The 18,244-nt window shown below is 48.8% G+C and overlaps 1 protein-coding gene across 1 annotated transcript in view; it reads right to left on the reverse strand.

The window, feature by feature from the left end:
• Positions 1-685: 685 nt before the first annotated feature.
• Positions 686-18,244, reverse strand: part of SLC22A18 (solute carrier family 22, member 18) — a 64,808-nt gene continuing 47,249 nt past the window's right edge. Inside the window, exons 8-10 of the mRNA XM_010179040.1 lie at positions 9,852-9,953; positions 5,973-6,093; positions 686-873 (exon numbers count right to left, since the gene is read on the reverse strand). Coding sequence (XP_010177342.1) covers positions 686-873; positions 5,973-6,093; positions 9,852-9,953 — 411 coding nt within the window. The remainder of the gene's footprint in view (positions 874-5,972; positions 6,094-9,851; positions 9,954-18,244) is intronic.

Here is an 18,244-nt window from a genome sequence, read left to right on the forward strand (position 1 = left end):
ATAAACCAAACCCAAAAACCTGGGAGGAGGGTTGGCCCCTGTTTCTGGAAGCAGCAGGGAGACTGGCACTGCCGCATGCTACACTCGGGCTTTGCATCCTCTTTGCGTGCTGCTGGCAGCTCCGCTGCCGCCGGCCAGGCTCGTGCAGAGGCAGGGTTGCACTGCACGTGATTCAGCTGTGGATGTAACAAAGCTTTGGCCAGAGTATTCAAAAGCCTTTGGCCTCAATTCCCCAAGAATGCCAGAGGTGTATTTAATGCTGCAAAATGATACTCGAAAGCAGATGTGTTTTAACCTCATTTTCTTTGGTACCATTGCAGGGGAGTGAAAAAAAAGACCAAACCAGAGCAGAGGCACTGGCTCCTAATCCCCTTACTTTCAGTGAATCCAAGGAGAAATGCTGCCTGACAACAGCTGAGGAGCTGGAGCCATTGCCTGCAATGACAGCCACCCCTGGGTGGGGGAAGAGGGGAACCCAATATCTTCTGGGGTCCCACCACCATCTGCTTCAGCACAGCTCCAAGGCCTTTGCAAACCGAGCTGTACTTACTCTAGATGCAAATATTGACAAAAGGCAACATATTGTGCAAATGGTTTTATTCCAGGTTTATAGATTCTGAAATAAAACTCAGGAACATCTTTATTTCTATGGAAAAAGTAAGGTGGTTGTGTTCTTGCAAATGAATTACTGGCTTTTAATCTCTGTCAGTGGGATTTTACTCTTTAAGAGGTAAACAAACAAACCTATATTGACAATTAACTGTAAATAGCCAAAGGAGGAGACTCCAAATTGTTTGTACAAAATTCCGCCAATGGTGGGGCCCACTGTCCGGGTCAAGGGCTGCACCGAGGCACAAATCCCAAGCATGGTACCTAGGAGAGATGGCAGAGACATGCAGATGTCAGGATGAGGACAAGCGTTGGGAGGGAAAGCAGAGAAAAGTGTGCAGGAGCCCCTTCGTCTCTGATGGCATTTCCCTGCAGTAGTAGCAAATAACTTCAAATAAATAATCTCTTGCATTAATTTATAGAGGTCCAATTAGAGTTTGTTAAGGCTAAGGACTCCTGGAGGCACAGGGACTGGTTTCCACCACGAGCCAGCTCAGCTCTTTACCAAATGGTCTGTGCGACAGTAATGCTGCCCGACAGGCAAGCAGGGCTCACCGCTGCCTTTGCCAGGGTCCAAGGACGCGCTTGGCCTTGGAGGGTACTTCTGAATGTTGCGCCCAGCAGGGCTGGGAACTACTGCACAGGGTGAGGGATGGAGAAGTAATTTCTAGGGTTGTATTCAAGACTTCAAAGCAAATCACAGAGATTCTTCCAATATCAGAATTACATGAGAGTACCCCATCTCACACAAGTGGCTATTGCCATTTATTCTCTAGTGTGGGACAGAGAAACAGCTCTTGAGGGCTTAGCAGGAGCCAGAGGCTTAGGTCTAACTAGGTCTTTAAGAATAAATAAATAAAACCTCAGATAAAGACTGAATTTCTCTTGAGATACTCCCCCACCCCTTTGCTAAAAGAACGGATATTTCAATTTGGATGGAAATGCAAGTCCTTCGCCCGGCTGGGCCGGTTCCCCCTCTGGCAGCACTCCCATTTGCATCGTTAACAGGAACCTGGTGGATGGGGAAGCACCTCCAGTTTGGCAAAGGCAGGATTTTCCATGCGCAGGCAGATGGCCAGGATGTCCCACAGGATGCAAAGATGGCCCCCACGTACCCAGCGGGCTCTGTGCCCCGCAATCTTCATGCAGGACAGATATTGCACTCAGGGGAGCAGAAAATACCTGCCCAGCCAGAAAATCATGAGCCCCCAACACTGGGAGGAAGAGCAACTGGCAGCATATGCAAGAAACTTGTGCCCTGCTCCAAAATTATGTTTGTAATTGTTTTTTTTTTAATATTGGTATAGTTCTTTGGGCTGTTGGCATCAGTTTTCCACCAAGACTTGTTGAGACATTTTTTGCCTCACAAGGCCAGTGGTGTCTGGGAAGAAAAGGATGCTGTCCCTCGTGCACAGAGGTGCGGAGCCAAGTGCAATATTTAACGTGGGTAGCCACAAGGAACTGATCCCTGGCTCTGGGAGAGAAGAGGCAGCCAGGTGTTCACGTAATGCCAGCCAGCAACTGCTGGGCTTTTATCAGCATGCTTAAAATACTTGTGCAATGAGCCCAAGCCAAGGGCGTAGCTGTGCGGAGAGGGAAATCTCCCAGGAAGCGCTGCCGAGCGCTCCTCCTGCACATGGGAACACAAAGGTGATGGGCGGGACCTCGCCTTGACCCTTTGCCAATGGGAACCATCCCACAACCACAAAACTTTCTGGGCAGGTTTTGTAATTATATTTTCCCCTCTAGGTATTTGAATTAAACTAATTACTACATACAATTGCCAAACTGGCTCTTATGACTGAGGAGGTGCTTTTTTTCCTCTTTCCTTTTTTTTTTTTTTTTTTCCCTAGACCAGAAATCCATCCTATAAAAAGACCAGGCTTTCCCTCAGCACTTCTGTAATGCTGCTGAGAAAGATAATTTCTATTTAATGGGCTTAAATTAGATCCCTCGTGTCAGATGCCCTCAAGCCTTGGGACATTGTAAATATCGACTCTGCAGTGTGGCCCTAGCTCTGTTGCAAGGCTGTGCATGTGATCGATCTCATTTAAAGCAAGACCTTTAACTGGGACAAGTCACCACGTCAGCAGAAAAATTCCTGCATTGCTTTGCACAGCTCTGTCAATGCACATGCTCACCTTCTTCACCGTGGTTATCCCACTTTCTGAACCTTCCCTGCCTTTTTTTTCCTCCCTCCTCAGCTTTTTTCCCCCTTTTCCCATACCTGACATGACCTGTCCCAGCTAGGCGCCCATCCTCCCCTGCTGCCCCAGCCCTCCTCTCCTCCCGCAGGTTTCAGGGTTGGGTGCTGGCACCTCCCCAAGCTGGGTGGCTCCATCCCTCCTCCCACCCTCCACTGTGCCCGGACGCCCTGGCTCGCCCTCCTTTCCAGCTCACATCCTGTTGTCGTGCTCAGATGAAGGTGCTGGCCCAGATCAGCCTCACACCTGCAGGGCAATCGCAGGGCCTAATTTTATGATTAGGTCATCGCTGCCAGCAGCCGCCTTTGAACCAGCAAAGCCCGAGCAAAGATGGGGGGGTTCAATGCACTGAGCCCCGCCTGGCTGCAAGCTCTCTTCCTAAGGTTTTGTGTCTGACATGCAAATAAATCACAAAATGTGGGCCCATTACGGAGGGAGGCTCTGCTGGGCTTCCTCCCTCCCTCCCTCGACAGTGGGGGGCTCTGTGCAGAAACAAGACCTCCATTCTCAGGGAGAGACTGGGGTTGACAAGGAGCACTTGTGCGGATGTGAGTCCTCCTCAGCTCAGAGCTGCCCTCCCACAGGCTCATGTGCCTAGCTGAACAGCATGGGCATGTGGGGCAGAATTTTCCCTTCCTGCCTTTGAAGATGAGGAGAGAAGAAAAAAATACCAAAGGGAAGCAAATGAAATAATTTCCGCTCTCTTCCTTTCAGTGCAAAGCCTCAGCCATGAGCAAAGAGCAAGTGGCAAACTCATGAGCCTCAGTAGGAAGCAACCTTGGATGGAAAAAGTTCTGAAAGCAGGATAATGGGTGCAAGAGATGGTGCCATCCTACGTCCCACTGTTCTCTTTCCGAGACACCTATTTAAAAGGCAAGGATGGGTGACTCAGCGTCTATCAAGGGCGGACAGGTTATCCTCCTGCAACGCCCCATCCGTTCCAGCCCGATGATGAGACAGACACCTGAGCTCAGCCCAAACTCCAGCTCCTCAGAAAACCTCTCCTTGGCCCCAAGAAAAATCTCCATGGGCTCTGCCAGGTTGGCAAAAACATCAGGAAAAGACAGCAGCAAGGCTCAAAAGTAATGTTTCCAAAGGCAAATTCCCTATGTGTGATTTCCTTGCATTACCTAAAAGTTGTTGCAAACTAGCACTCGAATTTCTTATGCAGCAATGAGGCTTTTTAATAAAGCCAGATTTCCATGCTCTTAGAAAAGCAGGGATTTCTAACATGCCACCAAAATGCCTGCTTCGCAGAGCCAGTCTCAGGCTTGCATAGGAAGGAGTGGCCTTTTAGCTGCTGTACGGGTGGAGCAGGCGTTGCAGGGTGCCACCCACGGCTAGAGAGGGATGGCAGGCATTTTAATAGCCACATTTCTCTGCAAGACACCCACACTGTCACTGCTGCAGCTGCTGTGAAGAGGCAGCTCACCAAAAACATTCCTGCCTTTGCCCTGGCCCCTGCCTGGGTACGTCCAAAACAAGCACGAAACCATCAGATGCCTCTTTCCTCGGAAACGCTGCAAGGAGGAAGCAGGGTTTGAAAGGCGAGGGCCAGGGAGGAGTGGCAGAGACAAGGCACAATCCTCTGTGCCAGCAGCATCCCTTCTCAGCATGCCCAGTCTTGAGCCAGCTGTAACTGCAATTTGTAGTAGCACTTGGCACGGCATCAGCCCAGGATGGATGGTCAGGAGAAAGCCCCAGATGGCCCATGGTTCCCTCGATGTCCTGTAACCCCCTCCTGACCACCTGCACTGCCCCACAGGCTGCCTCCGTCCTTCCCTGCTGTCCTGCCCTGCCATGCAGAGACTGTCCATGCCACTGAGGCGTAGACTGACCTAACAACATACGCAAGCAGGGAGCAGGGTGAAGCAACTAAGCCCATTTTCCTCGCTGACCGAAGCATGCCTCAGGGCTTTAAAAGCCGAGCAATGCTCCAGTTTTCCTCACAAAGCCCCTTTGAGAAGAGCGTGGATGAATTCCAGCTTGGCTGTATGTCCCAAAGCTGCTTGGTGCCCTTCCCCCCTGGCTCTCCTCCTCACATGAACATCACTCCAACTCATGAAACAGCAGATTTTCTTCCTAACTGAGCACAGGGACTGGAACATTCCCAGTCCTCACCTCTCCAGGACCTAAGTGCTCCTCTCAGGTAGAAAGAAGTATTGCATTTGGGAACGGCAGGCTCCATTTGTGGGAGATGCGGTGGTCAGCTCTGCAAATAAACTACTGAAGTGACATTTAGAAAAGCTCTTCATCCAGAAGCATCTCAAAAGTGCTTTATAAACTCACTAATGAGCTGTGCAAACTCTAACTCTCATTCTTGGTAGGGTCTGTGCAGAGGTATCTGCTCAGACAGCTGCTAGGGAAGATGAAGGATGCAGGCTGGCATCCCAGAAAGGCTCAGCTAAAGCAGAAAGACTCTTGGGTACCTGGTGAATGTGACTTGGAGAGCAAACCCTTAAAGAGCTTGAGCAAAAGCCACCAAATTGGATTAATCCAGCTCCACCCTGCGACAAACTCAGCAAGGCTCCCATAACAATAACATAGGCATATTTCCTTCATTGACAAATGAAAAAACCCAACTATAAAGGTCTATGTGTTAACTGCTGCATTTCAGAAAAAAAAATCTCTTTTTACAGAGAAGTATAGTAACTCTTCGACTGAAACATGGCCAAAATGTAGAGACAGGGGCAATTACTGCATCAGGCAAAACATGTTTCCAAAGAGCAATCCAGAATACTCTCCTGAAATGCCCTGAGTTACAAGATGTGAATCAACAGCCCTCTCAGTCACCCTTATGGTGGAAAAGCAGATTTTGGGGTTATTTTTAGCATATCTTGGGTTCATATGGAAATGAGAGTTTGGGAGAGGCTTGCCTTACTGTGTCCAGCACTATGGATGTCAGCAGGCAGCAGAGGACCAGGAGCACTGGATGCTTGCTCAATGTTGTTCAAGCTCATCCTGTGTTAGCCCCACCAGTCCCTGTTCATTTGCTCTGCTGACATCCTCGGCACACAGCTGCCAAGACAGATTTACCGGGAATTTGGCATTTGCCATCAATGTGCCCCAGTGCTCAATAGCAGCAGCGTGAACTGGGGAGCACCTGATGGACTCAGAAAAGGAGAAAAGACCAGTCTGGTCTTTTCTGATGAGTCTTACCGGTGTCAGAGGAGGGGACGGCCTTGGTGAGGATGCTGTCAGTGATGGTGCCCAGCATGCTGAAGGCGAACACCAGCGGCACCGCAATGATGCAGTAGTGCCACACAGTCCTCATCAGGGCCTAAGGGACAGGACAAAACAGACCGCAGATCATTAGAGAGCACAAGTGATGATTCTGGGGCAAGAAATAGCATAGAAAAACATCACCAGCCAAGCCCATGACTTAGGTAAATTGTGGGAGCCAAAACTGATACAGGATGGTTTGGCTTTGGTCGTTGCAGGGTCTTTCATACTCCACCATTTGTCTGCAATGAATTATTCCAAGCATGCAGTGCAAGTAGCAAACGATACCCTACAATCTGGCAGCATGTTTCTCCCGCACTGCTGTGGGTATTTTTAGTGTCTGGGAATTAGCGATGTCCCCACACCCTTCCCCTGTCTTCTGTCTCTCGTCCAACTCCTGAGGAAACGTTGAACAACGGATGCATGTGGTGTACTTCAGGAAGCCTCCATTTCTTACACAAAACAGCCTAGAGAAGGTATTTCAGTTCATTATCATAAATAATTAAAACTAAACTGAGCTTGTCAAAATAAATGAGCAGGGTGCATTATGTAATGCAGTACCTTTGGGATTTCTAATCCTGTTCTGCTGCTTCCTTGCTAATAAATTCACCGAATTCAGTAAGCTGGAATAGGTCTTCTGGCCATAAGTGCACATTAGAGAGCATGGTTAGGGAGAGTAATGATTTTGTTATTGCACATATTCTTAGTGGGGACATCCCTCCAGCTGTTTAATACTGAAACAAAAGTGGTGAGGCTCCCTAAGCCATGGGGCTAGAGTGGCCCTCAGCTCATTCACAAGACCTGCTGGTCAAAGGAATGGATTTCTCTGGGGCATGGAAAGGAAATTCCCCCTTTCTTGCAAGTCTCCTGCCCTCACCCATGTGTCAAGGTGTGTTCTTGTGGCTGGAAAACATTTCTGTTGCTGGTTTAGCCAGAAGTTTCATTCTCTGGAGATCTCTCTTTTCATCTGATCCCTACTCCTCGGATACAGAAGACGGAGAAGCCCAGAGACATTGCTCACTAATGACTTGGAATTACTGAGGTTTATCCCTAGTTTCCCTCTAGACTCACACACAGCCAGATTTCTGTCCTCGGAGGGGCTCTCTGCCTACGTTTTGGTTAAGATCTAGGTACTTCTGATTCAGGAACTGGAGAACAAAGACAGAGGAACAGGTATTTGGTACATAAACACTCATGGAGGGAGAATAATTCCTTGCTAGGGCAAATGTCATTGCAGGACAATATTGCAGTGCTCATAGGAAAAAACTGCTTTAACCCTCCCCTTCTCTGTATGAATCCCCTTATGGGCTGAAGCAAGTAGGCAGAAGAGAGCTAAGCCACGTCTGTGCCTCCTGTAAAACCAGGGCAAAAGGCTCCTCACCCCCCTGGGACTCAGAAAGGATGGAGCCAGGCAGAGCCTGGTCTCTGCTAGTCCTCAGCCGTTGAGTAGGTAGCAGTCTTTCTGACCTGAGCAGATCTGAAAGCATTTTTCAGGTGAGAGGGGCAGAAGCAGGAGTTTCAGCAGGTAGACTCGAATAGCAAATGCCTGGGAAACACAGGGAGCAAGGCAGGACAAGGCACAGCGGTGCCTTCAGACAAAGAGAAAAACTTCCCCATCGAAACTGCCAAGCCCTCCTACACCCCTGCCCACGTGCTCCTGGCTTGCATCTGCAGATCAGACACCGGCTCTCCCCTCCTCTCCTTTTCCAGGCGTTATTGCGGAGCTCACAGCCCACTCCTTCCCTTCTCGAGCTGCCGATTGCTGGGAACATCCTGCAGCTTCTTCCCAGCTGCGCAGACGTCTGTCTGTCTGTCTGCTGCCACTGGTGCCCGCCTCCCAGAAACACTTCAGCCCACTTCCTGGTGATATGAAGATGGGTTTCAAAGTGTCTTTTATTAACAGCTAGCTTTTCTCCTCGTTTCCACCCTTTGTGGAGGGGACGTGCTTCATTTGGAGGCCAGATGCAGCAAAGGCACAGCAGGTGGGATGCTTCTCCACTGGTGGCTGTGCAGGATTAAAAGCTTCACACATTAATCTCTGCATTTGGGGCCTGACGCAGTGATGGCACCCATCCCCACTGAGACGGAAAGCCACCCCAGAAACGGATGTTTTCTCGGCAGCCGCTTGAACAGAGCACTTTTTAATAAGTCGTCCTCGGCAAAGAGGATTGCAGCTGTGTTTGCCTATGAATAGTTCTTGTGGGAAGTAATTGCTGACCCTTGTCCACAGGCCCATGCTGTCAGGATGTCCACAGCCCTCTGGGCTTGGTGTAATTGCCAACTCTAAAACAATTTCCCTTCCCAGCTCCCCTCCTTGCTCATCTGATATGAGCCTCCCCGTGCTGGGGCATTAGCTGCTGTGAACCATGCCTCCCCATGTGCCCCTACACGGCCAACCTTTCTCGTCTATCTCCAGCCTTTCCTTTCAGTGAGGCCTTAGTACACAAAAGCCATTTACTCCATATTGCTCCTCTATCTGATTCCTATGGGACCGAGCTTTGGCATGGGGAGCTGGTTCCAGCGGCATCCCACCCTGCACCCAGTAGGGTGTGCTCAGGTCTCCAGAGGGGCCAGGTCCACCTCAGTTGCACCTAATTGCTCCCACCCATGACCAAAAACCAATGGTGAGACCTTCAAAGCCCTTCCCTTAGGAGCATGCGCAGATGTCCCATGCTAAGGGGGCATACGGATGCCAGGCAAAACCACATGACACCAGCCTAGAGGAACCCTTTCCGAGCATCCTACTACCCAGCAGCATCTCTGTGATCCTCAAAATCCCAGAAAGGGGGACCGTGCTCCATCTGCAGAGCCAACCCTTCATCTGCATCCATTTTCCCTTGCCAGCTTCATCTAGGACAAACAATTTAGCCTCAGATTAGCAAAGGTGTATAGGTGCCTCATCTCATCTGTGTAGCTGGGAACCATGAGCCTCAATACCCTACAGGGTTTGGTCCTGACTTCTCCATGGCTGTGGCTTGGTTATGGGAATGGCACCCATCCTACCCATGCCAGCAGGAGCACTGGCACTCTGGTAGCAAAGTTGGAGGCCAAATCCTGCAGGGAACATCAAAAGGCTGATGCAGCTCAATTGTCCTTTGGGGCCATCTCACTGATGAGGACCAGTGTGCACCCTTCCTTCATCCCCATCACCTGAGCAGAGCTATCAGTTCCCCCAGTGAGGCTTATCTGAGCAAACAGGATTACGGGCAGAGCTGCCTACGTCAACTCAGTATTCCAATTACCATTTGAGAGTGGCATAGACTGTCACCATGCAGACACAACTGGCAACAAGTAACAGCACTCATCTCAAAATGGAGGAAGAAAATTATTGCCTTGCTACCACCTCCTCCAAAAACTCCAAGCTTGGGGGATTTAGACAAAAATAAAGTCCCAGAAGAAGAGTACACAACCTCCGCTGCCTCGCAGCAACGTACCACTGCAGTGATTTCCCTCCCACAATCTTCATTTACTTTCTGGGTAGTTCAGGAAATGCAGTTGCTGACAAGACTGAGGGCAGGATTTCTATGCAAATCCAGTGACTCTGGAGGGACTTAACGAGTTTCTGTGCGAGATTAACTTTTTTTTAAAATCCCTGTAACTATTACTCATGCAGCTCTTTATCGCTATTTGGTGTGGTGCTTACGTTAAGTGCAGCTCTGTTTGTACAGAGGCCCAGGAGAGCTGGTTTCCCCTCTGAGGACCACCCAGCAAAGCAAGTGGCAGCATTCTGAGGGGCAGAGCTTGCAGCCTGGTCTCATGGACCTTGTGTTGCTGTGTTATTAAAGGCACAATGGATGATTTCATGCTGAGTCTTACCATGCCTAGGCCCACGCCGGCGAAGACGAAGACACTGAGCCTGAGCAGAGTCCTCTCCGTGCAGTGGTTAGTGAGCTTTCCAACAACCAGACCCTGGACAACCTGGGAAAGAAGCACATGGGCACCATCAGGGCTGGTGCATAACAATTTAAACAAGCTCAAAAGAGAAATGGTACAGGGCTTCAAGCAAATGAAATGCAGCAAACGGGTTATTCTCTTGCTTTTTTTGAAGAAAAACAGACAATAATGTCATGATAAATGGCTGGAATACACAATCCATTATTTTAAGCACTTTGCATCCTAGAGATAGGTCCACCCCATCAGCTGAAAGTCTTTACTCAAGGTGCGTGCCTGAGTTTACCATAGCTGCCTACTCACCAGCGGTGGTTGAAACTTTCTAGAGATGCTTGCAGATACAAATTAATTTTTCTAACTCGTCATGTTTTTTGTGAAATAAAATTAATACTAAGGTCTGTATTCTTGGCAAGTCCTTCCAAAGAAAAAACATACATTTATATGCAGAGGAGGAAAATGCCTCCTTTCCTGTACCTTCTCTTGCCATTATTTTAAACTATAAATATACAAATTGGGTGGTTCATCGTTTTAAGACAGGAAACAAGTACGATGGAGATGCTAATACCCAGCCCCAGCAGCACACACAGATGTGAGGGATGGGGAACTGGTTTTACAGATTTTAAATAAAAACTGGGGGAGAAGGGGAAAGGAAAGAGGAGGAAAAAATGTAAATCCCAGTAAGTATTTGGCTTTTCCAGCACTTTGCAGAGCAGAGAGGACAGAGGCTGGAAGACATCACTCTGAAAACTAACCTCACCAACCATGCTTCAGGGGAGGGATAGATAGGAATCTACTGAGTTTTCCCTGCCTTGAAAGGGTTTGTTTGATCCAAGTGAATATCCTTCTGACTTGAAAGAAGAACTCTAGTTCAAAATGCTTTGTTTGGTGTGATGATGGCTTCATTTCAACGGCAGTCCAGACTGGAGAAAAAGTCAGAGATCTGCTGGGGCCTGGAACAACGCCACACTTAACCTTACTGCGTTAGTCCTAAGGGTAAAACCCAAACTCAGCTGAAAGAAAAGGAGTGCACAATGAACAAGAAAGTTATTAAAAAGAAAGGAAACATTAATCTATGACAAGCGGTCCAGAAAAAGCAATTTAATTAATAAAAGAAAATAACAAAGTAAAAAGTAAATAGTAATAGAGTGAAAATAAAATAAAGCTAACATAAAAAAACAATAGCTACAAATTGGCTATATTTCCAACAAGCTACAACTTAACAGAAAAACATCAAAATTTGACTCTTCAAGATGTTTCAGAGCACAAGCCATTTTTGACATGAAGGCACATCACGCCAAGCAGACGTTTTTGTTCGCACTAAACTTTCTTCCCGCCTCCCTTTTGTCCCCGTCCCCACCCTCAGGCAGGGCTTGAGAGCTCGGCTCATGTGTGCCAAGCTGCCGCGTGACGGTGGCATGGGCCCCGCGTGTCTCGCCCAGGTAGTGTCACCCATGGAGAGGCCTCAGGGACACCGTCAGACCTGCTGCAGTGCGTTGCATGGACGATGCATGGGGTGACCTGAGTCATCCCTGTGGAAAGTCCTGCCGTGGCCATGGGAGGAGGCTGATACCAGCCACGGCAGCTCCTACTGGGGGGGGTGGGTGGAGAAGCCACTGGGTAACACTCCATTAAGCTGAGCGCTCCTAAAATGAAGAATTGTAATTAACTTTTTGCAACATCCCAGTCCCTCCCACTGGCTTGCCCCAGCTGGGGCTGTGCTGAGTCACACAGGATGGGTGCTGAACCCCGTTGCAGGGCATGGCTTGACTCAGCAGTGGCATCACCTGAACCCCAGTTCAGCTTTGCTGAACCATGGGAGGAAAGGAAACATTTCTCAATTTGCCTGGACTTGAATGATGTATTTAATCGGGATGCACTGTGCAGGTGCAGTCCAGTCCCTGTCTTTCCTTGAGTCATTGGGGTAGATCATCTGCAACGTCTCAAAGCAGCCTGATCTGATTGCCACGAGAGTGGCATATCCCAAAACATCTCTGTTACTACATGTGAGCACCTAAGTGGGGGAGAACATGCGTTGCTGCAGCAAAACCAGGCTCTGAGCAGGCAGGACCTGGAGATAGGCAGACCAGAAGCTACCAGGGCTGTCTCCAGAGTGAGTGGAGCACGGAGATGGTCCTTGTGCCAAGGCTAGTATTCAGCACGGACTTCCCCATCACTCTGACTGTGGCAACATGAGCACAAGTTAAAACACCAGTGCTGAACCAACTAACTCGGCGATGGGACTTTTTCCAAGGGGAACTGTCAGCCCATCAGATGCTTTCCCTTCGGGACTGAGCAGCCATCCTTGAGTTATACAGACTGCAGCCTTCCCACTGGTTATCTGCCAGACCCCCTCCCCAGCATGGTCATTGCCAACCCAGCCATGAGCAGGCAAGGCCCACCATCTTGATTTTGGACACTGTCAAACACCAGTGCCTTGATTTATGTACTGGATAGTTTCCAGTCACTGGGAGCTTTGGCCTCATTTCCAGGCTGAATTGAGACCTGATATCTCATTACTTCCAGCCTGCAGTTTTCCTGGGTGCACAGTCCCTGGGTCTGCACAAGCAGCGGATGCCTGCACAGGCACATTTTGGAAGAAGGAAGTGAAAGGTAAGATTTCCCATGTAAGGTTTTGGACGTGTGCTGCCAATGCCAGATGGTAGCGGGGGCATCTCAGATGACTTGGCTGTTGCCACTCCCATGGACAAGCCCTGATGGCACTGATGATGCAGCAACGGGATTTATCCTTATTTTAACTCCTGCTGGCGCATTCTGGGCTTTTCCCTTGCACGTAACCTCCCCTTGAGATCGGCCTTCCCCTCCTGCATTTCATTTTGCCTGGATGGTGCTTGCCTTTGTAACCTGACCTCCTTTGAAGTCGGGGAAGAGCCAGTGTACCTGGCTGGAATGCCTTCTGTCATCAGTAAACAAAAGAGAGAGGAAATTGTTTGCAAGTGAAATAACAGGGACTGCCTGTGGCTGTGTACACATGTCACAGGAAAAACTAACTCATCTTTTTTTTCCTCCCCACCTCCTTCTTTAAAGGCAAATAAGTCTCCCAATAAATGCATAAGAACAGCCAAATCTCTCCTTGTCGTTGTGGTGGATTTGCCAAACTGGGGAATGGTTACACTATTTCAGCTGATCACGTAGAAAAGCACTCTTGACCTCTATCACTGTATTTGATTTCTGGGAAGGCAGCAGCTTCCATTTGCTCAAAAGAGCCCATTGCTCATTTTCTTGTTAACCTCATTAACAAATTTCAGGAAACCCTTGCAGGATGCAAAAGATTGTTGCTGTTTTAAGATTTAAGGTGCTAGTTCTTGGAAGACTTTTGAACGGTGAAGCACTAGCCTTGCTGCATGGAGCTGCTGCTGAGCAGGACTGGCACCTGCAAGTGGCTAACCTCATTGGTGGAGGCTAGAGGAGTTACCAGATGCTCGACTGGTCCTCCATGCTCAGCAGACACAGGACTGTTTCTACAGATTCTTCCATCAGCATCGATCAAAAGCCCAACAGAGCCCAGCAACAAAACAAATTCTCTTTCACCCAACAGCCTGGAGATGAAAAGATGTGAGAAGGTTGGAGCAGCAGGCACAGCAGGCCAGATAAGCTGGTATAGCCTAGCAGAGGAGATGCAGGGCCCCATCCCTAGTGTAGATAGCATGATTCACATCAGAGACAGCCTCCCACGCACCGGACCTGTATCTCTCGCCTTTGAAACCGTGCCCGGCTGGCAGTTCCCAGGGTGAGCACAGCTCCTGCTGGGTGGGATGTGCGGGTGGGTGCCAGCTGGGGCAGATCGCAGGGGGTAACAAAAACCGTGAGGCTTTTCTGCACCGGCTGAAGGTGGTGCAAAATCTTGGGAGGAGAAAAGGGAGTTGTTTTACTGACACGGTGATGCTAGAAAGTGCTTGAGAAGTAGTTCAGGACTTGTAGAGAAGCAAGCAGCAGGGGGGTGAGACTGAAAGGAGGGCTGCCGGTGAGGACCAAACTGCTGAAGGCAGCACTTTGCCGAGCAGGGCGAAGAGCACCTCGTGTTTCGCAAACTCCAGCCTAATCACTTTCTCTCCCCCTCCAATCTGCCGCCCTCCACAGATGTAAATCCTTCAAAGCCAGGAAACTGGAGAACTTTCTGTTTGTTGTTGCAAGGTCCTTTCACTGAGTGGGTTTTCCCCTTAGGCATACCTGGCTGTAATTAAATCCTGGGCTCTTTAATCATCTCTTTTGCTGTGCAGAGAGGGGGGGGAAGCAAGAGGGACAGACCGGTGATAAGATGATACGCAATGTAAATCTCTCCTCCAGGAATCTCTCTCATCTTTTCAGGATCACTCTGTACCAACTTGTTCCTCCAGAAGCTGCACAGCTAGAGGTAGAGTTTGTATAACAATACAAATTTAAACGCAGTAAATAGAACAGATGTCTCATGATTTCTTGATCCTCAGGGTAATAAATATCTAACCCTTTGTCCCACCCAGAGATTTTGTTTGGTGCTTTTTTCTTTGAGTTTTAGGAGAAAAAGTTCTTAAAGGAAAGCTTCCCCCACCTCCTCTAGTGGTTTGAAATGTGAGCATCAGATGTGACTTTAGATACCAATCAGGGACTCCAGGTATTTCACTTGCCTAATACTCTGGCAGCATTTTCCAAGCCAGATACTATGCCTGGAAGTTCTCCATGCTATTGTGTTCGCAATTCCAAAAAAAGCTGGAGTCTAGGCCCACTTCTGCCTGTTATGCAAAGTTAAATGATTTTAAATTATTATAAAAATTAATTATTCTCTGGAGGAGATTGAATGGCATCTCACACTCCCGGGCATTCACTCTGAGGGAAATTTAGTTTGCAAGGCTTCTGAGACAAGAGGACTCTGGAAGCCCAGCCCTGGAGGACAGAGGGATTGCATCCCTGACAGCTTTCACATCTCCTGCCTGGAGACACACCAACGATCAGATAAAGATGCTTCAAAGATACCATGAGCAAGGGAATCTCTGCAACGCAAGACACTTGGTGCAGAAGTACCCCTCCTGCTGTTTGTCTTCCCCTCCTCATGTCATTATCTCCCACCCAACTCCTCCTCCTCAACTCATGCTGGCACAATCCCAGCTCACCAGACAGCCCTGCGCTATCATGGTGCTTCAAGTATCACTGCAGAGCCTTGGATTGCTTGAATTAACCACCCACTTGCTATTTTCTCTTCCTCATCAGCCTGCTCCAGCCTCAGTCATGTTCTGTTTTCTAAGCAACAACTTCGTTTCCTCATCAGAGAGCTCTTTGTCCTGATGCTATGACACCACCTTCCCGCACACCCTTCTCTGGCTTTATTTGGCTCTGTCCTTATGCAGAAGCGAGCTCCCTTCCCACCTTCTCACTCTCACTGTGCTGAAGCCTGCCTCACACTTTCCAATATCCTCTGCTTTTAGTAAATTGGCACCAGCTCCTGGGCCAGTTCTTCACCCAGAGAGTTGGGAAGTCTCTGTTCCCACGGACAAGTACACCTGTGGGAACTTGTACAACAATATGTCAGCAGAAGTATTACTTTGGGCCACTCAGGTCTCCATGAGACAGGCTGAGAGCAGCAGGAAGACAATCTGTGTCCCTATGTGCAGGGGTACGAGTGGCAGCAAGGAGATGTACCACCAGTGCTGTGGTGAAGGGTGACCATGCTGTCAACACCCAACTTGACGAAGGTAAGAGGGTGCCAAGGATGCTCCATGTCATGAGCAGTGGTTGTTGGTGTTATATGCACAGCTCTGCGAGGACAAAACCCACCACCAGCGCCAGCAGAGCCACTTTGCTGCTAGCAAATATCATGAACTGTTCCTGTGTGGACAGAGACAATGCTCAATGAGGGAGCAAAAAAGAGATGTGCACTGGGGAGTGGCCAGCTAAAGCCCATGACAGTCCTGGTCTCCAAAAAACAGCCCTGAATCTGTCTTCCCAACCTGCAGGGATCCTCTCGGGCTGGGCATGGGGCACTCTTCCAGATGTTGGGAGGCCTGCATGGTCATAAAGTGTCAAAACAGGACCAAGCATGATGAGGTGAGGCTGGGGAGCTCTGGGTTGGATCCCTCAGGAGAGCTGCCTGAATTAGCTGGGCTGCTCACTAACATCCTCTGGTTGCTCGGAGCAACCTGGTCTAGTTAAAGATGTCCCTGCTCACTGCAGGGGGGTTGGACTGGATGACCTTTAAGGGTCCCTTCCAACTCAACACATTCTATGATTCTATGATCCTCTGTCTCCAAAGTGAAACACATCACCTCCCGTGGGGTCGGTATTTCTGTGCTGATCTCCGCACACAAATAGGTGTTTGAGCTACTGATGACAAAGGACTCAAGTTGACTATTTAACATTAGGTAGACCGACCCAAAGCTATTCAAAATCTCCTCTCTAGGTGCTTTGCAGCTGGCTTGAATGGGAGGAATGGTAAGAAATAGAGATATTACAGTGCATTTGCTGCCTCTCACCACAGTAGGTTGAATGAGACTGAGAAGCTGGAAAATTAGGTTAAGCAATTGGAGCATAATATCCTTGGGGCGGAAGAGGAAAGTGGGAACATTGCTGGTCAAGTCACCCTGGTAATACTAACAGGCTGGGAAAGAATGCTGCAACATCACCTTCTATGCAAGAAGAAGATAGAATCATAGATCATTTAGGTTGAAAAAGACTTCTAAGGTCACCAAGTCCAACCATTAAGCTAATATTGCCAACTCCACCACTAAACCATGTCCCTAAGTGCCACATCCACACATCTTTTAAATACCTCCAGGGATGGTGACTCCACCACTTCTCTTGCCAACCTGTTCCAGTGCTTGACAACCCTTTCGGTGACAAAATTTTTTTCCTAATATAAAATCTAAATGTCCCCTGGTGCAACTTGAGTCCATTTCCTCTTGGCCTATCACCTGTTACTTGAGAGAACAGACACACACCCACCTCGCTACAACCTCCTTTCAGGTAGTTGTAGACAGCAATAAAGTCTCCCCTCAGCCTCCTTTTCTCCAGGCTAAATAACCACTGTAACCCTCAGCCATTCATCATAAGACTTGTTCTCCAGACCCTTCACCAGCTTTGTTGCTCTTCTCTGGACATGCTCCAGTGCCTCAATGTCCTTCTTGTAGTGAGGGGCCCCAAACTGAGCACAGTATTCAAGATGCAGCCTCACCAGCACTGAGTACAGGGGAAGGATCACTTCCCTCATCCTGCTGGCCACACTATTTCTGGTACAAGCCAGGATGCTGTTGGCCTTCTTGGTCACCTGGGCACACTGCTGGCTCATGCTGGCTGTCAACCAGCAACCCAGGTCCTCTTCCATCAGGCAGCTTTCCAGCCACTCATCCCGAAGCCTGTAGCGCTGCATGGGGTTGTTGTGATCCAAGTGCAGGTCCCAGCACTTGGCCTTGTTGAGCCTCATGCAATTGGCCTCAGCCCATCAATCCAGCTTGTCCAGATCCCTCTGTAGAGCATGCTACCCTCAAGCAGATCAACCCATCTGCCCGGTTTGGTGTATTCTGCAAACTTATTGAGTGTGCACTTACTGAGGTCTTTCTCTGCTCACAAACAACAGGTCCAGTGGCAGCCTTCCCTCATTGGCTCACTCACTAGCCGTGTCAGGAAGTTGTCTTCTACACACTCCAGGAACACCCCGGACTGTTTCCTCTCTGCTGTATGTTCCAGCAGACAACTGTTCATTTTGAGATCTCATTAAAAAAATAGAAACTACAATAACACAATTACTAAAAGTTGGCAGGAATTCGCAGACCAGGCAATGCTTTTGATGGCATACAACTTTCAGGGAAGAGCTGAATAAAGGGCTCAGCTAACCCTTACTCTCTGTGCCATACCTGGTGCATTTCTGAAGCCGCTTACTGCGTGCAACCTGTGCTCGGAGCCGGCGAGACTGTGGGACACAGTGCTGGGCATATCAGCTGGCCGTGCTGTGCAACAGCCCAGGCAAGGTGTTCAGTGTCTACAGGGAGATTTAAAGTAAACAGGACATGACTCAGTTCTTATTTTCCCCTTCTTTTCTGTGATGTCCACTGCCATCCTCCCATTTTCAGGTGCAGGGAAAGATGCAAACCAGGGAGACATGTTTCTTCTAGCAGGAGGACTCTGAGCAAGTCCAGGAGAATGGGAAAAGCCCCACCATATGTTATGGAAAGGCAAACGAAGGAATGAGAAATCAAAGGATCTGGTTGATGAAATTCACTGAAAAGGACATTATATTCCTTATGAATAAAGCTATAATTTACTCAGTGAAGTGGGGAAGCCAGTCAGCAGATACTAATCACCGTTCACCCATCCAGACTGGTGGAATTTGCTTG

Source organism: Mesitornis unicolor, unplaced genomic scaffold (assembly GCF_000695765.1).
Source record: "Mesitornis unicolor isolate BGI_N332 unplaced genomic scaffold, ASM69576v1 scaffold8902, whole genome shotgun sequence".
Classification (NCBI taxonomy): domain Eukaryota; kingdom Metazoa; phylum Chordata; class Aves; order Mesitornithiformes; family Mesitornithidae; genus Mesitornis; species Mesitornis unicolor.